The sequence below is a fragment of the Sinohyriopsis cumingii genome, chromosome 14 (genome assembly GCF_028554795.1).
Source record: "Sinohyriopsis cumingii isolate HCF-2022 chromosome 14, ASM2855479v2, whole genome shotgun sequence".
NCBI classification, from domain to species: domain Eukaryota; kingdom Metazoa; phylum Mollusca; class Bivalvia; order Unionida; family Unionidae; genus Sinohyriopsis; species Sinohyriopsis cumingii.
The window spans coordinates 90,633,630-90,659,172 of record NC_142974.1 but is presented as its reverse complement, the minus strand read 5'-3'; the positions used below and the strand labels follow the sequence as shown (position 1 = coordinate 90,659,172).

Here is a 25,543-nt window from a genome sequence, read left to right as displayed (position 1 = left end):
GAGCATCAGGCCATAGACTTATAGCACGAGGTCCCACCCAGTCACATTATCCTGACACCAGGCTGATCTAACACTAACCTTTTAATGCTGAGACCCAAGCGAAGCAGCTGTTTTAGGACCATTTCTTTGGTATGACTCGGCTGGGATTCAAAGTCCCGACTTCCTGCATCCAAGTCAGATGCTCTAACCAGTAGGCCACCAGAGTGGTGCATATCAGCATGGAGTGTTTCACTAAAAGACATGATGTTTAGTTGGTCTTAAATGAAAATAGTGCCGATCTGATGTTCAGTTTGGCCACAATGGCAGCCATCTTAAAAATCTTGTTATCACTATGACCACAAGCTCCAATGTACTTGCCACATTGGTCATCTTAAAAATCTTATTACTTTTCCTCTGGAATGGAAAGTCATATGTACATAGTGTTTTTGCCAAACGATTTCTTATGATGTCTAGTTAGTTGTAAATTAAAATGGTGCCAATCAAATATCTAATATGACTTTCATAGGGCCAGATTAAAACCTTATCACTGTTTCTCCTGTATAAATAGTCTTATCAGCCTGGGGTTTTACTAAAAGACTTTTTTAAAATAAAATGGTGCTGATCTAAGTCCAGTATGTGGCTATATTGTTTTCATGACTTAAATTGAAGGTCTTTTTGTCATGGGATTTTAATCAAAAGAGTTCTAATGATCAAGTTGGTCCTGAATTGAAATGACTTACGCTCAATATGGCCACCATGGTGACTGTTATATTGTTATCTCTACTCCTTTCAAATGGATGACTATATTAACATGGGGTTTTCACCAATAGACTTATTATGATACCTATTTGGGCCTTAATGAAAATGGTATTAGCTGTACATCCAATATGGCTGTCACAATAACTGGCCTACAGATCTTGTTGGCACTAATTCCCATGATGGATGATCATTATGATACAGAGTTTTCACCTATAGACTTCTAACAATATCTGCTTTGATCTGATAGAAAATGTTGCCAAGGTGACATCCAGGGTCACCATATTGAAAATCTTGTTATCACTACTTCACCTGAATGGAAAGTCACATTGACAGGTGGTTTTTCACTGGAAGACCTTATGATGACTAGTTGGTCCTAAATGAAAATGGTATTAGTTGTGTGTCCAATATGGCTGCCATGATTGCTGTCCTGAAATCTGTTGTAATTACTTCCCTGAAGGGATGATGATTGTAACATGAGATTGTCAGCAAGTCTTTCCATGGTGTCTATTTTGTCCTTGATGAAAATGGTGCCAATCTGACATCCAATATGTCCACTACAGTCTCTAATTTGAAAATCTTATTATTACTGAAAAAATATCAGAGTTTCAACACTCTGCAGATAAAAAGAAGAAATGGTGTTATGTTGAATTCTTGTAAATTCATTTCCATCAGTAGAAGGTCAGTTCCTTTGAGGGACTCTTATTTACATTTTGCCATGGTTGTAAATTTATTTTAACAAGAACTGAATGTGCATAATGAATGAGACTAAAAAGTTGTTTGGTGTATTTGATAGGTATGACTTAAGATTTAGATGTGAAAATGGGATTTTAATAAGTTTTCTTTAAAACAAAACAAACAGTTCATTATGTACCACATCTAGTATTACATTGTTGCTACACAGTTATTTTAATTTGGTGCACAAATTTTATTAATCTGAGATCATGTCCACATAATTAGGAGAAAGCTCAGGTTTGGGTCTGCACAAAGATGTCTTGCTTTTAGCAAGGAGTCAGAATCTTCTATTTTAAAGAGAAATGAACCCATATAACATAAATTATTGTTCTCTTCCTACATAAAAGCAAACCATACACGTAAATGTACACTTGCTCAACAATGATTTTTGTTTGTCTGGGCTGGTTGGGAATGGTCATCCTCTGTCAGGTTGTAGTCATTATTGTTAATTTTGCTGGTATTGTACATACAGATTCAGTTTGGAAGTGCTTCAGTATTTACAGTTACAGTTTAAGGAGCTGATCAAATTCATCATTTATATTGCACTGACAGTGTAATTATTGCTCTTTTCTACACACTAAATAATGTACATACGTTGTGTAGGTATAGATATAAGATATACAGCAAAGTTTTTGTATATCTTTATTTAAAAACGTTCTGCTCGTCTAGTCTGGTTCCACCAGTAGTGGAAATAAATTTCTGTCATATTTTTATGAAAAATTGCTCTTGTACTTATAAGCAAGTCAACTACAAGTTCTCTTTAACTGATAAAGGGGTCAGTGGGACTCAAGATTCGTTCTTGGCAAAATGAAGCAGAGAAATATAAGATCATCCCCTTCTTCCATTTGCATATGTTACATCCCCATTGTGAACATTGTTGTACCATAACTAATTATTCTGAGAGTTAATTTATTGGTGGTCAGTGGGAATCATTTATAGTGGAACAAAACAGGTTAATTTGCTTTTAATGGTTTGTTGCAAATATTTTAAACCATTTCAAAATGATTTTAAATTGTAGCTTATAAATGTTAACTTTTATTTGGTTGTTATGAACATTTTTCACTTACTTTGCAGTTTTTTGTGTTTTTGCTTTTTTCTGGGTTTGCTTTTCTTGTTATCATGTGTACAACATGTAGATTAGGATGTCTCGAGTAGCAATTACACAAGATTTTCAGAATTCTGTATTGTGGTTGGATATGTCATTTTATTTGTTCATTGGCTAACTTTAGGTCTAAAACAAAATTGTTAATACATTAACAGTTAATTATACTACTAAATCTGTTTTGCTGCATTATTTAATATAGTTACCTGATCATGGTTTTATTTAATTGGGTTGCCTGGCCATGGTACTATTCAATCTAATTGCCTGATCACAATATTACTTAATCTAATTGTCTGATCATGGTATCATTTAATCTAATTTCCTGAGCATGGTATCACTTAATCTAATTGCCTGAGCATGGTATCACTTAATCTAATTGCCTGATCACAGTATTATTTAATCTAGTTGCCTGATCATGGCATTATTTAATCTAATTGCCTGATCATGGTATTATTTAATCTAATTGTCTGAGAATGGTATCATTTTATCTAATTGACTGATCATGGTATCATTTTATCGAATTGCCTGATCATGGTATTATTTAATCTAATTGCCTGAGCATAGTATCATTTTATCTAATGGTCTGATCACAGTGTTATTTAGTTCAATTGCCTGATCATGGTATTATTTAATCTAATTGCCTGATAATGGTATTATTTAATTTAATTGCCTGAGCATGGTATTATTTAATCTAATTGCCTGATCACAGCATTATTTAAACTAGTTACCTGATCGAGGTATTATTTAATTTCATTGCCTGATCATGGTATTATTTAATCTAATTGCCTGATCAGTGTTATTTAGTTTAATTGCCTGATCATGGTATTATTTAATCTAATTGCCTGATCATGGTATTGTTTAATTTAATTACTGAGCATGGTATCATTTAGTCTAATTGCCTTATCATGGTATTATTTAATCTAATTGCCTGATCATGGTATTGTTTAATTTAATTACTGAGCATGGTATCATTTAGTCTAATTGCCTGATCATGGTATTATTTAATCTAATTGCCTGATCATGGTATTGTTTAATTTAATTACCTGAGCATGGTATCATTTAGTCTAATTGCCTGATCACGGTATTATTTAATCTAATTGCCTGATCACAGTATTATTTCATCTACATACCTGATCAAGGAATTATTTATCCACTTACCTACCTGATCAAGGTATTATTTAATCTAATTATCTGTTCATGGTATTATTTAATCTAATTGGGGGCCCCCGAGTGGTTTAAAGCGCTCTCCGTTATGGATCACTGCCATCTTTAATCTAATTGCCTGATCATAGTATCATTTTATCTAATTGCCTGAGTATGGTATCATTTTATCTAATTGCCTGATCATGGTATTATTTAATTTAATTTCCTGATAATGGTATTATTTAATCTAATTGCCTGAGCATGGTATCATTTTTTATCTAATTGCCTGATCATGGTATTATTTAATCTAGTTACCTGATCGAGGTTTTATTGCATCTACTTACCTGATCAAGGAACTATTTATCAATTTATATCATTAAGGTATTATTTAATCTAATTACCTGATCATGGTACTGTATTATTTAATCTAGTTACTGATCAAGGTGTTATTTAATGTATTTACCTGATCATGGTATAATTTAATCTAGTTGCCCAATCATTGTTTCATTTAATATATTTACCTGATCAAGGTATTATTTAATCTAGTTGCCTTATCATGGTATTATTCACCCTGGTTGTATGATCATGGTTTTATTTAATCAAGTTGCCTGATAGCCAAATCATGTCAACAAAAATATAGTTTCATCAGAAGATAAAGAGGTCTTTACAAATACCAGTATGTTCTGAGTACATTCTGAAGGTCTTTACCAGTACTGATATTTATTCAATCAGATGTTTTACATTGGTGAGTATGTGTATGTCTTTGTTTCAGTTTGACAACTCCATGCATCACAAGATGTACGGATATTCAGATGAATGATATTGACAGTGTTAAATTATAATGCAAGATGGAAGTGTTTGAGAGAGAGATTGGGAAAATCATGTTATATCTATTTTATTATGACAAGTAATGTACATGCTTTTAATAAAGATTTTGTAACACTTCATTTTCAATCAGTTATTTATACTGTATAATATGTGTTACCAGAGTATGCCATCTTTTTGATCATATCTGATTTTAGAGCCCTGAATAATGAAATATTTTTTGTAAGATGCCTGTGGTCAACTTAAAAGTAATTTTAGCTTTTTTACTGGAAAAAACATTATTTCAAAAGCAAAATATTGATATGTCACTAGTCAGCATTGTTTAAAATATTTATGTCGCATACTTTCTTGGGGTTACACTACAGGTAAACCACCAATTTTTCTGTACCCATGGTTCCAAAGCCTTACTGGTATAACAGTTTTACCATACCAACAGAGGTCATGCATCACCAAAATAATGCAGTTTCATATGCATTTTACACCTGCTCAGGACTCGGGTGCTCATCAACTACGAGCTTCTGAAATTTGTCCACATACTCGGCAGCTCCTTTGTGGTCTGCAGACCGTTTTTCTCCACACACTTTATGCATGGAAATTCTATGAGGCTTCTTGAAACTTTGAAGCCATCCTTCACTAGAGTCACAATGATGTTCTACTTTAAGTTCTTTATGAAACAACTGAGCTGGTCCATTACTACCCTGCCCTACAAGTTCATTCCGTCACTCCAACGTTGCTGAAACCATTCCACAAATCACTTGGTCATGCTCAGTACTCTTACCATCTTTCATTGTTTTTCTAATGTTCATTCACTTCTTGGAATCACTGTCTGAATAGAATTTCAATATTTTGTCCCTCTGCTTCTTTATATCATAAACAATTGATGAACCAATACCATATGTGTCACACAGCTTTCTTATGGAAACATCAAGGTCCAGTTTTTTCAATAGTTCTACTTTATCTTGTATTGAAATTGACTGGTATTTATGCTTGACACCATGACTGACACTTATATCTTTCTTAGAAGCCATAGCTAGGGTTACATGTAAGTCAAATAAGCTAAGAATTGCACAAAATTCAAGTATAACCACCAACAACTGCAGTGTAAACAATCCAAGTGAGTGCACGCCCAGTAAACTAATTTGGCGGTGCCCTCTCATAATTTTGTCCTGATTAAAAGATGTGCTGGACCATCCGTTCCTGGAAAATCAGTGGTTTACCTGTAATTGAAAACTTGTGTCAACCAAATTAATTTCAGTGACATCAAGATACTTGTGATTCTAAAGCTCGAGTTGTAAGTGCATCACATTATCTAACTGCTGAAAGCCGCTTAGTATTGTTGCTGTGTATTTGCAGAATTCTTTGACCTTCTCCTGTGTGTCTCTGACACCTGTAGAAATTAAGAATATAAGTATGATTGTGTCTTCCAGTGAGTAACACAAGTGCAGGATAGTTCTATCCTACATCACATGTGACCTTTGTCTTGACTCGTGAACTATTTTGACTGTCTACAGCAAGCAAGTGCACACAAAGTAGCCAACAAATCATCACTTGAACATTCTTTCACAGTAATGGAGAAAAACATTATTTGCAACACAATTAGCACTATAGTGTGCAGTTAAATGCCCCATAAAACAGGCTGTTTTGTGCCACTCAACCTAGATGCATCTGCAGGTTCTTTAGTGTAATTTTGAGTAATAAAAGTTGCTCTAATTGTTAATTTTAAAGACTTTTACGTCATTTTTCTTTCTGAAGGGTTAATCAATTCCAGATCAAAACTGAACTGAGGACCATTTCATTAGTTCTTTTGTCTGTTTTGACTAATTTTATGGATAATAGTGGACTTTATTTTTTAAAACCTATTCATGTGTATATTTGTGCAAACAATACACAGTACTCCATTCAGCTGCATCTTATTCCATTACCATGGCGCTGTTCTTTGAAAGCTAAACTGTGTTAAAATGTCATTTAACCATTACACTGAATGTTTCATTGTGAACCTAACTTTTTACATGCTATCTTAAAGAAATTTTAAATGAAATTCACAATACAGCATTTTTTACTGTGACCCACATTTTTGGGTTCAGAAATGTGGAAAATGAAATTTTCATTATGTCTATGGTGGAATACATATAAAGAATTTTATTAACATCACTTTTAAATTTATGTCTCGCCTTCAGTGTTATGTAAGACAGGTGTCACTGATGGAGTATGACATGCAGATGTCTTTGAAGGTTCCTAAGAGCTGATTAGGTTTGTTGGCCCTGAACAACCAGTCCTTTTTAAGGTTACAGAGTTACATTTTATGATGTGAAACAGATTTTGACTTGTTTGCAAGATTTTCAATATTGCACTATGATTACTTTTTTGTGTACTGTATTGTACTTTCTTATAACTCGAGTCCAGCTATAAACAACATAGATGCATAGGCAGATCAGGGTCTATGGTGTTTGTGCTACTGATTAATCCTTATAATCTGCATAGACCCAGATTTGCTGGCACATTATGCAACAGTAGATTTGGGTCTGTGCATAATGAAATGATAATAAAGTACACAATAAAGAAAACCCCCTTTTATTGCAATCACCTTTTATTTAGCCAGAAAAGAGATACATATTGGGAATGTAAAAAACTGCACACATTCCTTATTTTTCCTGACTGATATCATACTAGTCATACTTCCTGATGGTGCAGGTGTCACGTGAGAACCTGAAGTCGGGGCTCTGGAGGGGAAGGATTGTTCATCTGTTTCTCCAAGTCAGCATATTCCTGTATGATGCTGTTAAGGGATTCCAGGCTCAGACTGAAGTCTTCAGCCTCCATCCCAGTGATGTGAGTGTAATGATGAATATGGGCCTGAAAATGAGAAACTTATTGAATTACTGGTTTCACCTATATTTTTTAACTTAGTCACTTTACTACCAGCTCAGCTGTGTACAGGTTACTGTACATTATACACCCACCATCTCAAGTTATTTTGTGTAAACCATTTTTCTTCTTTCAGTCTTGGTGACATAGACCTTTAAATACTGGACACCTTTCTTGTCTGAAATGCAAGCCATTCACAGAGTTGGTAATAATTTGTGGTACAGGACCTGATTTTTTTGTTTGGAAACTATTTTCTTTCTTGGAATCCATTGAGCTTGTAACATCCAAATCAGTTGCTGTCTTCCTAACCTCAAATGCAGGTAATCAACAAAGTTTTTTTCAGGCATGTGATATTGTTTTGTGGCATTTTTTTCTTCTTTTCTTACTGCTTTCTGTCTAGAATGTAGACCAGTAGGACATGCCCAGAAAGCTCTTCCCTATACTTCCAGGCTTAACATTATATAATTAGTAGATCCCTATTTTCTAGGTCTTCATTTAAAAATTGAAAAACAAAAAATGGTAAACAACAGCTCTATCCATTTCTGATTACATTTTGTGTCCATATACTATATAAGTCTGTTATTTTCACCTGAAATGACCATGCAAACAATACTTTTCTACATTAGTGACTGGTACACTCATTCTTGAATGATGTCACACATAACAGCAAACCATGTCTTACTCAAGGTTGGTAATGCAGTCTTTGGCTCTAAGTCCTCATTCATTTTATGGCAAATATTGGGAATTCTGTTGGAGTTCTTTTTACCCAACAAATGGGTCTACACAAAATATTAAAAGCATTTAAGGTCAAGCGCCAATACTATCTGAGGAGGCAGACAGATGGACCCTAACAACGCATGTGTACATTAAGCTATAGTTATTACATAGTTGATGACAAAAATGTTTATTAGTTGCAGAGATTATTTTCAACTGGCACATACAAAAAAGCAAAATTATGCTGAAGAGGTATAATGCTCTTATAAATGGTTGCTAACTTGGCACTTGTCTAACAGTCACCTTGCATACCTAATTACACCACCATGTAGAAAATTCATGCTGGGCTATTCAAGTTAAAGTCAAATGTCTACATGAAGATTCCTTGAACTACCTTTCTCTTGTACAGCTTTAGGAACCTGTCACGTAGATCTATGAAGCTGTACTGAACACAGGTGTTGTTGGCCAGGGTTAGCAGGGAGTGGGGCTGACCCACAGGTGGCACTGAACACAGCCCAGTCTTCCATCCTTCCTGGTTCCAGTGGATAAAGCGCAAACTACCCTTTAGTCTGAAAAAAAGAAAAAAAAAGATCTCTAGATTGTATTCATCATTAGCAAGAAAAAGCAGCCATTATCTAGATGTGGCTAAACCAGTTAGATCTTGGTGTGGCTAAACTAGTCAGATCCTGATGTGGCTAAACTAGTTGGATCTTGTTGTGGCTAAACTAGTTAGATCTAGATGTGCCTAGTTAAATTTAGATGTGGCTAAACTTGTTAGATCTAGATGTGGCTAAACTTGTTAAATCTTGATGTGGCTAAACTTGTTAGATATAGATGTGGTTAACCTTGTTAGATCTTGATGTGGCTAAACTAGTTAGATCTAGATGTGGCTAAACTAGTTAGATCTTGATGTGGCTAAACTAGTCAGATCTATATGTGGCTAAACTAGTTATATCTTGAAGAGGCTAAACTAGTTAAATCTAGATGTGGCTAAACTAGTTAGATCTTGATGAGGCTAAACTAGTTAGATCTAGATGTGGCCAAACTAGTAAGATCTTGATGAGGCTCAACTAGTTAGATCTAGATGTGGCTCAACTAGTTAGATCTTGATGAGGTTAAACTAGTTAGATCTTGATGAGGCTAAGCTAGTTAGATCTTGATGTGGCTAAACTAGTTAGATCTTGATGTGGCTAAACTTGTTAGATCTTGATAAGACTAAACTAGTTAGATCTAGATGTGGCTAAACTAGTTAGATCTTGATGAGGCTAAACTAGTTAGATCTTGATGAGGCTAAACTAGTTAGATCTTGATGTGGCCAAACTAGTTAAATATAGATGTGGCCAAACTAGTTATATCTTGATGTGACTAAACTAGTTAGATCTAGATATAGCCAAACTAGTTATATCTAGATGTGACTAAACTAGTTAGATCTAGATGTGGCTAAACTAGTTATATCTAGATGTGACTAAACTAGTTAGATCTAGATGTGGCTAAACTAGTCAGATCAAGATGTGGCTAAATTAGATTTAACAAATTATTATTGATAACAATTTAGTGTTGTGTGTGTGATTAGGATTTATAATGTAGCTTTAAAAAAAAATTCAGTCATATCTCTATGATGTCTGCAGTGTGGCAGTTTATAGTAATGTCTAGCACTGGGGCATCATGCTGCAGACACGTAGCATGATATCCCACCCAGTCACATTATTTTGACACCAGGCCAACCAGTTCTAACACTAACCTCTTAATGCTGAGGGCCTAGTGAGGCAGCTGTTAGTATCATTTTTGTTAAGTCTTTGGTGTGACTTAAACAGGGTTCGAACCCATGACCTCCCGCTTCCGAGGCAGATGCTCTAATCACTAGGCCAGTGGTGCAGTGATAACAATTTAGACATATGGAATGAATATATATAAAGTGGTGTCAAGATGCAAGTTTAGATATGTCTAGTTAGTCACCTCAGACCATGGCCTATAGGGACAAATCTGTCCCAGACTTCTGAGAATACAACCAGAACTTTTTTTTTGTTGTTGTTGGGTTTAAAGCCATTTTTCAGCACATGATAGGCTATGTATGGCAGCCAGTATTAAAGGTGGAGGAAGAACCCGGGAAAACCCTGGGAAGAACCACCGACCCACGAGAAGCTACTGGCAAGCTTTCTCACATACCCACATTGGCCGAATCTTAGACTCGAACCCACGCAGACAGAGGTGAGATGGCAGTGATCCGTAACAGAGAGCGCTTTAGACCACTCGGCCATTCGGGACCCCACAACCAGAACTAAACTAAAGAGAACATGCTTAACATCTTTTCAAATCTAAATTGTTTCACAAATACTGAAACAATGTTAAGAAAATTGTGAAATCTTAGTAATTATATCTTTTTGGAGTACAATTACTCAATATCATAATTTCTGAATTGTAGTTAGAAATAAAAAATGTTGTGTTCCACATATACTGTGATTATTGAGCCTGCAGAGGAATAAATCTGACACAGATAAATTAACTACCATTTTGTTTAATTAGCTGAATTTAAACTAACTTCATGAAAATGTACAACTAAACAACATGATGGATTAAAAGATGTTTCACTGACTTCTGATGACCATTCCCCATTTATATCATCCAGTTAAAATAGCAGATATCAAAGATCTTGACTAACATAACTGGACTGTATTTATCTTGTAATTTAGTTATGACCTGCAATACTTAACTTGAATATAGGCCCTACTGTCTCACAATCCAGCACTCCTAATGATGAAAATATGTCTTTTCTATCGATAATATATAGACAAAGACCAATAACTCTTGCTATTAAGCAACACAACTGAAGGCAATGTGTTTTACATTGGGAAAGATGAAATAATAAGATCTTTACCATGTAGAATTTCCAAGAAGTTGTGCTGATGTCAATCAGGTCGAGTTTGCTTGTGTGGCTGAATCTACCAAATTCAGAGTTTGTCATTGTGGAGCCAAGTCTCGTAGATAAAACTCGAGAAGGTTGACTGTGCATGCCAACCGATGGCCTAGATGATATCTTTGATAGAGATATGATGGGTAAAGCAAGTTTGCAGAGATTACTCTAATCTCATGAGGCGACTTTGTTCTAGTGATATGCATATTACCCACTTCATCCACAATGAGAAGGCTTGACATTTTATATCCTCTTACCCAGGTTTAGCTGGGAAAAAAGGTATCTTTGGGCTGCAAAAAGTGGTTCAAACCATTTCAGATAAAGTCTGAGCAAACATACCAGGTCCTATTTGAAAGCATCATGGGATGTGTCAATACAGGAAAGAGGTCACATGATGACTTTCTGAATGCCCACTGAGAGCAACGAATTCCAAGTGACAAAATAGGTTGCATCATAAGAACCACCAAGCCATTTGATGAAAACAAAAGGTAGACTGGGTTGACAGAGAGAGCAAGTAATTCACTGCAAGCCAAAGTGAGTGATATCATGAAACAGGTATTGTATAAAAGGAGCTTCAGTGAGATTCTGGCTAATGGCCTGAATTTATTTCAATTCAGCCTAGTCAGAACTCATGAAAGATTCTACTTAGGAAAATAATGTGAATGAATTAGGCCTTATGATGTCAAAGTCTGAGAATAAGTCAAGGTGGTCTTTGTTACAATCAAGATCCTCCCTAATATAATAATGGGACATGCCCTTAATAGCAACTGGAGCCAACCATTTCTCTTCAAACATGCAAAGAAAAAAGCCAGCTACTTCAGGGAACAGAGGCACTCAAAGGAAAGATGTTTTGACTTTAAGCCAGTCCCTAAAAATGTGCCACATCCTTTTGTAATGGACAAAGATGGAACTTCCAAATAGATCAAAAATGAAATGATATCATTCTTTCCTTTGACTAGACTGGAACTGATCATATGTGTCTGGATGATGTCTGCTAAATATGCTGCCATGGTGGAAATTGATGAAGCCTTAGGATATGTGGAATATGATACAGTGAGGAAGTTTCACAAAGGCCCAAGGAAATATGTTCAAACTAGAAGAGCCCCAGAAAATGAAAACAGTTTCCTTGGAATGTAAACCACAGGAATTTCCATAAATACAGATAGGAATGTGAAAGTATGCATCTGTTAGATCCAGACAAATGTAAAATTCATTCAATTGGATAGAGAGGCAGATTGATCTTGCCATCTCCATCTTGAACACTATTGGCCATCCTAACCAGGAAAGGCTTGGAGGAAATATCCAGGGATTCCAAACAATCACCACTGCCCTCTTCTTGATCAGCATCCAAATATGTTGCTACAAAAGTCTCCTTTGCCAGGTCTGATGGTACTTCTGTCAGGAATGGAGAGAATGAAAGAGGAGGAACAAAGTGAAAATCATAGTCTTTCTGAGACAATTTGGAGAGATGCAGGGGAAGTTCTTAAAAATGCCTGTTACACACTTCCTCTATCTTCCCATCAAACATCAAAGACAATCCAAAGGGAGGTTCACAGGACCTGGGCAGGATGTGCATGGCCAGCTTTGACTGCAAGCTCTTGATATAAACAATGTCCTTTCTGGTTTCTAGAAAAGTTGATTTCAGTAAAATCTGTGTCATTTGTATCCAATATTAGCTAAGTCAAGTTTTAATATTTCTAAAACAAACTGAACAAATGAAAAGGAGGAACTATTGTATACATGTGTTTGAGGAGATTTAGCTCCAAAATTATTTACATAATTACACCGCTCCCTTGATAACTCGCGCCTGGATAACTCGCGATCCCGCTTATAACGCGGTGTCCATCTTGGCTCCCGATTTTTACCAGAGAAAATGTATTTAAAATATCTTTAAAATATGCTGAACATGAAAAAATTACGATAAGAATTGATAAATTACACCTTGATACATTGCTCGTTTTATCATCGAAAATGGTGATTAATGCCCGTAAAAATATAATCCATATTTTGAAATTTGCAAGTTCTAAAGAAGAATTAATTTCAGAGATCTCGAAAACGCTTAATTATGCATAATTGGAGGCCAATTTTTGATCTGGGATGTAGAAAAGCACATCCTCCGTACGCATGTAATAGATGCACGGGAAAATTCTAAGATTTGCTGGTCCTGTTTCAGCCACCTGCTTTGTGGGAAAATGTGTTGATCAGTTAACTGTGCTGATATTTACAATGACAGAATTCAGTGACTGAAAGACTCTTTGATGTACTGTTGCCATTTTATAAGAGTACATTAAAAAAAAAAAAAGAACATGATGCAACAGCTAGGCAGCTAGTTCAAAGGCTTTGACTGGTGGCCGAGTGAGAAAATGTACTGATATTTAGTGATTGAATTCAGAGGCAGAAAGACCCAGTTTTAAAATCCTAGCGAGACCTCTGTTTATAGATATCATATATTATGTAAGTTTTTATGATAAATAGTTGTCAGTATACTGTAAATAAACAGTCTGGTGAAATAGCGATCAATGAAAACTTCTGGTAAATGCTAACAGGTGGCAACAGAGAATGAAATAAATACTTATTAAACGTCTTCCTGTGTGAAAGTCACGTTCTAATCCTTTAATTCCGTTTCAGTGTCAACATTATAATCACAACATATTCTGTTCACTGAAAACATGAAAAGAGTCAATCGACCGTCACATCGAAACCCGTGAGTACTTCTGTGAGAACCTAATTATATGTACATGCCGGCTTTGTTTTGATCAACAACTTGGGGAAGTGTTTGTCGTATAAAAAAAAATCGATTACAAGAGACCTCGGAAGTTGGATTAAGGGTCTTCGACGTAAAGCAAAACTGTAACAGAGACAATGACGATAATAGTGACTTCGAATGTTTCAGTGAAACTGATGTCATTAATGCCGAGGCTGTTTGGGAGAAATTCGTGCAGACTCATGGTCCTGAGATGGGCGTTTCTCTTGATATGGAGGAGTGGATTTGTACTGACAATGATTGCCCCACAGCCGAATACATGTCAGATGAAACTATAATTATTTCTATAGCGAACAAATTTGCAGCAGAAGACAATTCTAACTGGAGTACCACAAGTGTTGAAAGTGATGCAGACGCAGATGTTGCACCCCCCACCCCTCTGCACAGGAAGCAATCAAATATTTTGATATTGCCATAAGGTGGCTGGAGACCCAACATGTTGACTATGTAAAGCTCATGCAGTTGAGAAATCTGAGGGATTTTGCTCGGCGGCAGAGAAACCAAGGAGTAACACACACAAAAAAATATAACTGATTTTTTCAAAAAGTGAATTGATATTTGTCAAGCGTGGCACAAACGGCAAGTATTAACTTGTTCTAATTTACGTTGTTTTAAATTTGTAGACCAATTAAATATGTTAGTACTGATTAACCCTTGTTTTTTGTGTTTTCCATTTTACTTCTATCGTATTCAAATGTATCTATCTATCGTTCGATCGACACTGTTTCTCGAAAAGAGTCGATCTTTTGTATATTAAAAAAACATCTAATTTGGATCAAACAATAAAACTAGAATGTATCCAATTCAACATAAAAATCTGTGACGTAGTACACAATGTGTGAAGTGGTACACATGTTAAGCAAATGGAAACCACGTGGAATAATGTTTTCGATGATCGCCTCAATATACTGTAATTTATCCTGAAATTAATGTTGTCCTATGAGGAAATAATAAAGTACACCATTATGAAGAGATATTTATTAACAGTTAATCTCAGAACGATTATAAAGTGAGTATTCAACAGTATAATCTGCCTACCCCCCCCCCCATTTCTCCGTTATGTTGTCAATCACTTTATTGGTTTTGGGCTTATTTTATAGGTCCCTCAATAACTCGCACCTCACTTATAGTGCGGTCGATGTTTCTGGACCCCGATGTGCGCGAGTTATCGAGGGAGTGGTGTATTGAGATTATCAAAGATGTTGAAGTATATCGAATCTATTAGTTGAGAGATTAGACTTGACCATGCAAATACGGTGACTGTTGTAGTAAAGAAACTCCAATCTGATTTGAAATTCTAATGAAGTTGACTGTATTTACGATGCACGGGCAAAAATCAGGTTACATCATATAAAGTTTTGTGCATTTTTTATATCCTTGATGACTTTTGTTTTTGGAATTGTTAGGTACATACAAACAAATGCAAGGATGTGTGTAAACTTTAGACTATTTCCTCTGTTGGAAAGGGGTCACAATTCTTAATATAAAATAAAAAAACTGTAATAGTAAAAAATTCTTAAAAGTTTTACAGGGTTAGAAGTAAAATTAAATTTTAAAAAATCTGAGGTGTTTTCAAGGTTCTAAACTCATTTTTGAGGCTCAAGACACTAAACAGTTATAAGACTATCTTCATGGTAAGCATAACATTTATTAAAAATCTGATAAAGTAACAAATGAATGATAGAATAAAATAACTGAATGTCTTTAATTTGGTAATTTGCATGCTTTCTCAACCACCAGGCCTAATGAAGAACTATGTGGAAAAAAGCATTTTTTTTTCTGGGGCTGGGGTAAAGCCTTTCAAAACTTTTTCAAATTTTGCAAAAAATTTTTATTTATTATTTATGACTGTTCCATTTAAACATACATGGTGCCATGGGAAGGTGGTTTTACAAAAAAACGTATGCCAGGTACTTTAACTTCATAGAGTTTATTTTAAAATGATAAGAAAATTCTAAATTGCATCTATGGATGAGTACCCCACATCAAAAGTGCCTTCCCTGGGTCCCAGGTATGTTTTACTGGAACAGCCGTTAGGTTTCCTTCAATTTTTAAAAAGACTTTTTTTGGTTTCTAAGATCAAAAATTTTTTTTTTAGTTTTTCACTTTTGTTGAGGTTCACTTATAACCCTGCCAGTAATACTAACACCTTTCATTCTCACTAGGAACAAATGCTGTCACAAGTTTATGTTATCAGTTGTTTGTACAAAGCTACTTGTACAATTCTGTGACCCAAAGGGGACATAACCTCTCTTTCAATATTCAATGAAGGTATAGTAAACTATATTTATAAATAAATCAGAAGTAATCATGCATCAGATATTACTAAACACACCATATTACCATTGTCAGTGTTTTCAAATATTTTATCTCATTTATAACGTTATTCAGATATAATAGTATATTATTTGGACTTTATTATATATGGGGTTACTACTGTTTTTAGTGTTAATGAGTGTTCAAACAAGGAATTGCTTTCAATTTAAAAATGCACGGCACCCAGGGAAAGCAGTTTTTCAAAATACATGACAAGGTACTCTGATTAATCAAAGATTACACACAAAATTCCAAATTGTATCAATGGGTTGCCACTCCAGACTGAAACTGTGTTCCCTGGGTCCCAAGTAAATTTTTCTAGAACAGCCCAAATTGATACATTTTGTTAGGTAAGTACAGATGAACTAAAACAAGAATTCCTCAAACAGACTGACATTCTACTGGCCTAAAACAATTCCCATGAATTCCAAGATAACTCCATTTCTTCTTTTTAACTGCTGGGTATCAAAACCATCTAAAATATTTTTTTTTTTAAATTCCAACATACCAACTTTGGTAAACAAAATTATCTTCTTATGTTTGAGCCGACATATTTACAAGAAACCTGTAAAATTCATTATCAGTCTATGATCCTGATCCAGATATCTGGACAGAAGAGGACCTTTGATCTTCAGATATCATGTTTGACATGTTTGAGCTTAATCCAGATATCATGGACAGAAGATGGCCTTTAATCTTGAACCAGGTATCATGGACAGAAGATGGCCTTAGATCTTGATCCAGAAATCATTAACAGAAGATCAATAAACTTGTCTCACACAATTTAAAGACTTGTTACATCTTTAAGTAATATGTTTTCTCATGCAATTTAAAGATTGGTTACATCTTTAAGTAATATGTTTTGAGAACAAAAATTATTTTCATGGTAAGGTACTACAGTGGTCCCATATAAGGCCATCTCTTCTGCAGGGGAAAGGTACCTTAAAATTGGATGGCTTTTCCAGATGGGGACTAGATTTGTGAGAAGTACATGTAAGTAGTAAGAAAGCTACATGTAACTTTACAACATATAATATCTTCATTTAAAAGTAACATTAGTTATCAAAAGGTTTTTCTTGTCTTAATAATAGACTTGTTACCAGCCAGTACAGCTAAAAACACAAGTCAATACTATTGACTTTAAAAACAATGAGTGCTGACTATTAACATTTTCACTGGAATGCAGCTAAATACAAAATCTGGTCAAACTGTTCATATGCTACTTGAATTACAAAATGCAAGTAATGATCTTGCATTGATCCCATGGTCAATTATGTTTGGTCTTTAAAATTCCTTTACAAATTTGGATGTGTTGGATGTCAAATCAGTTTCAATCAGAACCACCAAAATATTGCAAGAATTGTTATAATGAAACTTGTCAATGCCATCATTTATGCAACAGAACTAGTGTTACCACGATTTTCAAGATGGCTATGGTGCCATATCTGAGGAACGATAAGTACCAGTTTAATTAAAACTAACTGCATACTGCTATTATAGTTTTTTTAAACCAAAAATCCATATTGATATCAGAAGTAGCCAGATAAAGATTTTCAGGATGGCCATCCAAGTAGACATTTTGCAGGTCGTGTCATTGTTTTAATACTTGAATAACTATGTACAGCAAGAAAGATGTAGTAATAAACCAAACAAAATGTTGGTAAGGCTATCGCTTCTGAAGAAATAGCTCTAAAAGATTTGTCAAATTATGGGAAGACAGTCATCATATTAAGACCATCAACATATATTGAGAATTGTTTTTGTGAAAACTGCATGTCAACATAATCATCCCTTAAAGAGACTGTGATAAAGATTTTCAAGATAGTCACCATGGCAACCATCAGGTCAGCATCAATAGGGCCATCATAAGAAGTCTTTAGTGAAAATCCATGCTGATATGATCATCCATTAAGAAGTAACAGTGTTAGCAAGATTTTCAAGATGGCTGTCTTAGTAGTCATTCTATATGTCCAAGGAGCACCAATTTGACCTTGGGGCCAATAGACTTTAGGATGAATTTGTTTTTGCAAAGTTTCATGGCAACTCTCCAAGTAGTTTGGGATGAATAAAGATAACAAACCTGTGCTAATGGATGCTGGATGCCAGACATGATATATTCGATAAAAGACCATCATATAAGCTCTTCTGGTCTAGGACCATTGGAGCTAAAAATAATCATATGCCTTTTTTTTCTCATAAATCTGCATTCAAAGTCAATTTCCAGTTATTTACTTTGGCAAAAAAAAGACTATGTGATAGAAATGTAAAATATAAACATAAACCAATGACAATTTTTAATTTTTTAATTTTCACTCTATTTCATATCACCTTTCAATATTTCTCCTGACATCAGATATCTCCACATCACCTCGGACCATTAGTGCACAAGCTAGATACAGACTGTGCTTGGGGTCTGCTTTCATTAGCTGGTGATCCTTGGAAAAGGCATCAGAAAACATCTGGTCCAGTCTGCAGTAGACAAAGACTATTTAACATAAGGATGACCATATGCTTAAGTACTGATATTTAGAATAGTTAAGGATCCATGACACCATGAAACCATGACAAAATTATTGGTAGATGTGCTAGCTTAAATAGCTTAAATATTTATCTGTGTCTAAGGGTCATTACATAGATTAATTTCATTATGTAATAATGTAATGACATACAGAGTTAATAAATAACCTCCAGAGGTAATAATGTAATGACATACTGAGTTAATAAGTAACCTCAAGAGGTAATAATGTAATGACATACAGAGTTAATAAATAACCTCCAGAGGTAATAATGTAATGACATACTGAGTTAATAAGTAACCTCAAGAGGTAAATGGGGAATGACATGCTGAGGTAACAAGTAACCTCAAGCGGTAATAATGTAATAAATACTGAGTTAATAAGTAACCTCAAGCGGTAATAATGGAATGACATAATGAGGTAACAAGTAACCTCATGATGTAATAATGAAATAAATGGATCTATTTAGCAAACACCAATTTCACAAAAGCAGACAGAAAAAAAAGCATCTGAAAAAAAAAACATTTGAGTTAAAGCCAATGATAGAATGATGGCTGCATCTTGGTGCTTTAAAATTTTGATAGAACTTGGCAATACAGAGTACAAAGCTAGATATGAAAATGATCATCAGAACTCCTCTTAGCACGTAGATGCAAGTTGATGGGTGATGACCTTGGTATCTGCATAATCTGCTACAGAGAATTTTAAACTCTGAAAATATTCTCATCAATGACAAAGAACTTTTCTAACATTTTCTTACAACAGACTGCCAAATAAATTTCAATTTACAACACAGGTCATGCTTAATTTATGCCATAAATTCACCCTTGTGAGATTATTACATAAATGGAAATAACTGATGTCTCTCTGTAGGCAATGAGATGATGCATGCTAGTCACAACACCATGGCACAAGCAATGGCACAAAAATCAAACACAGCAGTACAAATGGAAATAACTGATGTCTCTCTGTAGGCAATGAGATGATGCATGCTAGTCACAACACCATGGCACAAGCAATGGCACAAAAATCAAACACAGCAGTACAAATGGAAATAACTGATGTCTCTCTGTAGGCAATGAGATGATGCATGCTAGTCACAACACCATGGCACAAGCAATGGCACAAAAATCAAACACAGCAGTACAAATGGAAATAACTGATGTCTCTCTGTAGGCAATGAGATGATGCATGCTAGTCACAACACCATGGCACAAGCAATGGCACAAAAATCAAACACAGCAGTACAAATGGAAATAACTGATGTCTCTCTGTAGGCAATGAGATGATGCATGCTAGTCACAACACCATGGCACAAGCAATGGCATAAAAATCAAACACAGCAGTACAAATGGAAATAACTGATGTCTCTCTGTAGGCAATGAGATGATGCATGCTAGTCACAACACCATGGCACAAGCAATGGCACAAAAATCAAACACAGCAGTACAAATGGAAATAACTGATGTCTCTCTGTAGGCAATGAGATGATGCATGCTAGTCACAACACCATGGCACAAGCAATGGCACAAAAATCAAACACAGCAGTACAAATGGAAATAACTGATGTCTCTCTGTAGGCAATGAGATGATGCATGCTAGTCACAACACCATGGCACAAGCAATGGCACAAAAATCAAACACAGCAGTACAAATGGAAATAACTGATGTCTCTCTGTAGGCAATGAGATGATGCATGCTAGTCACAACACCATGGCACAAGCAATGGCACAAAAATCAAACACAGCAGTACAAATGGAAATAACTGATGTCTCTCTGTAGGCAATGAGATGATGCATGCTAGTCACAACACCATGGCACAAGCAATGGCATAAAAATCAAACACAGCAGTACAAATGGAAATAACTGATGTCTCTCTGTAGGCAATGAGATGATGCATGCTAGTCACAACACCATGGCACAAGCAATGGCACAAAAATCAAACACAGCAGTACAAATGGAAATAACTGATGTCTCTCTGTAGGCAATGAGATGATGCATGCTAGTCACAACACCATGGCACAAGCAATGGCACAAAAATCAAACACAGCAGTACAAATGGAAATAACTGATGTCTCTCTGTAGGCAATGAGATGATGCATGCTAGTCACAACACCATGGCACAAGCAATGGCACAAAAATCAAACACAGCAGTACAAATGGAAATAACTGATGTCTCTCTGTAGGCAATGAGATGATGCATGCTAGTCACAACACCATGGCACAAGCAATGGCACAAAAATCAAACACAGCAGTACAAATGGAAATAACTGATGTCTCTCTGTAGGCAATGAGATGATGCATACTAGTCACAACACCATGGCACAAGCAATGGCATAAAAATCAAACACAGCAGTACAAATGGAAATAACTGATGTCTCTCTGTAGGCAATGAGATGATGCATGCTAGTCACAACACCATGGCACAAGCAATGGCATAAAAATCAAACACAGCAGTACAAAGTGAATGTTATTTCTTCAAAATATATGGCATTAAAATGAAAGTGCAAAAATCAAATTGGCATAGAGTGAGCATCACCTGTACTAAATATTTTAGTTCAGATTTTAGTTCAGGTATGCAATGCTTAAATACAATCCTGAAACATATCATACTGTACAAATAGTATGCAGCAACACAGATCATACAGTATAAATATGATACAGCAACACAGATCATACAGTATAAATATGATGCAGCAACACAGATCAAACATAAATATGATGCAGCAACACAAATCATACTGTACAAATATGATGCAGCAACAAAGATCATACCGTACTTAAAGGTTACTGCATTTGTATGGGAAAATATGAATGAGTTTTTGGATGGAATACTGCATGAACTTGTGAGTGCAGTATATCCTTCCGACAAAACGAGTTCATATTTTCCCGTACAAATGCAGTAACTTTTTTATTATATGCTCATTTTTTTTATTCTACCTAAGGTTTAATTATATAAACAATGTAAATGAATGAATGCCGTATTCCAAACTAAATACACAAGCGCAGATTTGACATTACAAAATGACATCATTATTAATGCGCACATAGCTCCACCCAGATAAATTTGAACTTAGTTGTGCGCTCGACATAACTTTCGAAAGAAAATGGCGTGTGTTGTTAAAATTGAAATTTGCAGTCATATTGTGAATGAATGCGCATTGCAACAACTTTTCCATTTGATCTGGAATGAATATACTTTGGTATTTTGTTCCGATTTTTGTGATTTCAGACTGGATTCATCTGTGCAAATTATACACGAAATACATCTGATTGAAGTGGCGCGGGAGAAGCGTGTTTACGTCTGCAAATGTGTTTCTGTTTCTGTCACTGAATGTTTGAAATCATAACGTGGGAAAAATATGAAGTCTTTCAATTGCAATTATCAAAAAGACACTATGGAATTTAATGTGCATTTCATTTTGAGTGCAGTAAGGAGGATGCAATTGTACTTATCATCAAAATTACAGCACACTTTCAAAATGTGTAATCCAGATTGAAAACCTATGACATGGCTCATGTAATTCAGATTTGCAGAATTAAGAAAAAACATTTTGAGTAAATTCAGGATGTAAAACTGCAAGTATATTTTATTTTGCCATTCTTATCACCAGATAAAGAAGACAGTATATGCCTTGTCACTTGTATGTTATTTGGAAGGACATAATCATCCATCTTTTATATAATGTAGCTAGCCTAAATCCGAAACATTGTATCAACGCGGAATGTGCCAAAACAGCTGGCTTTTTTTTGCAGTCCACGAAACATGTTTTAATTCATTCAGAAACAAATTTAAATAACCACAACATAAAAAGCCTCTTACATGAGTGTATATGATTTGTTTACAAATCAAAAGTGCCGGTGTCTGCGTCATTGTTTGTTTACAATAGAAAGTAGTTCCTTTATTCACATGAATGCTATATGTGTATTGTCGCGCGCATTCAGTATGGGGGAATATTGAACGATTCTGACAATGTAAAGTTAATGGGGAAAAAAATGAGCATATAATAAAAATATAATTGCAATGCCAGTAGCTGGTACAGGAAAGTAACATTTCCATTGGTCAGAATGTTACCACGTGATCAAAATGAATTGCGTTCATTTCTGTATGAACTGTAAGGAGAACTACTTTTCCACTTCTATAAATAGAGTCACGTGTACAGCATAAGATAAACACTGCCAGTGAAGGCAGACATGAAGTAAGCATTAAAGGAAAACAACATTCTTACATTTTTTTAAATAAAAATATTTGAATACATTTGGTTTCTATTGGTTGAAGGACTGGTATTATGATGACCTTATTACGATCAAGCAGGACAATCTCAAGTGCTATATATAGCTACGTAACAGAAAAACCCCAAACATGTATTACTACGCTCAATTAAGATTTCTATTTTTTAATGATGCAACTAAAATAACATAACGAATAATTGAAATTTCAATTATAAGAGTTTAACGTTTTTTCTAAGTTTATCGTGGTATAAACTGTCAGTTGCCGACTCACACAGCTTACATAACGCCCTTTGAGCGTTATTTGCTGTGTGAATCGGCAACTGACAGTTTATACCACGATAAACTCAGAAAAAACGTTTAACGCTTACATGATACAGCAACACAGATCATACTGTATGTACAAATATGATGCAACAACACAGATCATACAGTATAACTATGATGCAGCAACACAGATCATACTGTACAAATATGATACAGCAACAAAGATCATACAGTATAAATATGATACAGCAACACAGATCATAATGTATGTACAAATATGCAGCAACACAGATCATACAGTATAACTATGATGCAGCAACACAGATCACACTGTACAAATATGATACAGAAACAGATTAGGCTGTACAAATATGATACAGCAACACAGATCATACTGTATCTACAAATATGATGCAGCAACACAGATCATACAGTATAACTATGATGCAGCAACACAGATCACACTGTACAAATATGATGCAGAAACAGAATAGGCTGTACAAATATGACACAGCAACACAGATCATACTGTATATACAAATATGATGCAGCAACACTGATCATACAGTATAACTATGATGCAGCAACACAGATCATACTGTACAAATATGATGCAGAAGCACAGATCAAACATTATAAATAATGCAAGAAGTAAACAAATCAGGTAAAAAATGTGTCAAGCTACAGAAGGAATCATTCCAGGAAACATGAAAAGAATTTGTTTTTTTAACTGCACATGAGATATATATGTTGTCAAATGACATACTGTCTGGGAAGAAAGTTGACATCAGCAGTGGCGTAGAGAGGTGACTGACTGGACACCAGGTAATGTAACCGTGGAAATGGGACCAGGTTCATGGTTATCTCATTCAAATCTACATTGAGTGAACCCTCAAACCTGGCAGAGCTGGAAAAAGAGTGGCAGGAATTACAATTTGATCAATCATATTTATATTTAACAAAAGTTTTTTTAAGTGATTGGTCTGATTTCAGATGACATCAGAAACATTTTATCATCCATGTCATATGTGGAATTAGAATTAAATAGGGACTCTCAAACATGCATCTGATTCCATAGCGTCACACAGCATCCAGTCTCATTCATTGGACAAAGTTCAAGCTTATAGGCATGTAACAATATATAATCTATATACCTGATATCAGCTAAAGTTATGGAGGCTTGCTGACTGACCTTGTCATGTTTAACAATAAGTTGGCCACAATATTGTTCATGCTGTCAAATGGTTTTTCATCTTTAGGCTTTGTGAGTCCCCCATCACCCCCTGTAATGGCAGTGTTGACTTTTATGTCCCCAGACACAGTGTTATAGGTACGCTTCCCCGTCTTCAGTGAGGGGATGGCTTCACTGATTTTGTTGACAATGTCCACAAGGGCCTGAAATAGCAGCAACTGTCTTGTACACATATATTTTACAAAAGTAATGTAAAGGAAAACAGATTTACTGTTAACTTCATTTGATCAGAGTACACAAATATTTAAGAAAAAAATGTTCCTGAAAATATACGTACATACAGCAGTGCTAAACAATTCACTGCCTGGATTCCTGGGACAAAAACCTGCAGAGCATGTGCACTTCTCCATGAGCATGCCCAGTCCAACAAGTTTTTTTATTTCTGCTGAAATATTTGTGTGTGCTTTCTTTCACTATAACATCTGTCCAATGTCAGTACCCTCAGGATTACACTCTAATTTCTTTTTTTAAAACTCTGCAACCGTTGTAATCATCATGGCTGTCCTTGATACAACTTATCTAGAGCTGGATGCACCAAACATTTCACTCTGTATGAGTATAATGTCGATAATACTGGAACACCTGATGGATATTTTTTTAAAACTATATCATGTAATCTGAGAATATTCAATAAATGTAATTTATATTTGGTTTTTAAAAAAAATCAATTATGTAAATCATTGTAGTGTTCTTCCCCAACGTGAGGTCTGATGAAAATAGTCAAAAGAATTTTTCATCATTTATAACTTTTAAAAACCATAAAATATTTAATAATTTCACCTTTATTTTAAGTTATCTTAAATGTAAAGGTTTTGTTTGGTTTTGTGGATTTAATACCATTTTTCTGTACATGAAAGGCTATACATGGTACCAATATATTTGATGCAGGAACAACCAAGGAAAACACCAGGAAGAACCACCAATTGTTAAGTTTGTTTGCATGCCCATATTGCCTGAGTGGAGACTTGAACCCATAGGGACAGAGGTGAGATTACAGTGATGAGTAAATGTTAGAACTTTGGGCCACTTGGCCACCCAAGGCCTCAAATTTAAGGGTAGTGAGATATTGATCTTTGAGTGATTTTGGTTTATACTGATTTCATTATCAGATAAGTTAACATGGGACAGATTCATTAGAGAAACATTTCATCTGACCAGAAACACATCC

At 35.1% G+C, this 25,543-nt stretch overlaps 1 protein-coding gene across 1 annotated transcript in view; it reads right to left on the bottom strand.

Moving 5' to 3' along the window:
* Positions 1-7,109: 7,109 nt before the first annotated feature.
* LOC149784362 (tubulin epsilon chain-like) overlaps positions 7,110-25,543 on the bottom strand; it is a 67,500-nt gene continuing 49,066 nt past the window's right edge. Inside the window, exons 8-12 of the mRNA XM_089932419.1 lie at positions 24,316-24,518; positions 23,890-24,030; positions 18,439-18,579; positions 8,514-8,688; positions 7,110-7,393 (exon numbers count right to left, since the gene is read on the bottom strand). Of these exons, the coding sequence (XP_089788545.1) occupies positions 7,235-7,393; positions 8,514-8,688; positions 18,439-18,579; positions 23,890-24,030; positions 24,316-24,518 (819 nt within the window). The 3' untranslated portion in view covers positions 7,110-7,234. The remainder of the gene's footprint in view (positions 7,394-8,513; positions 8,689-18,438; positions 18,580-23,889; positions 24,031-24,315; positions 24,519-25,543) is intronic.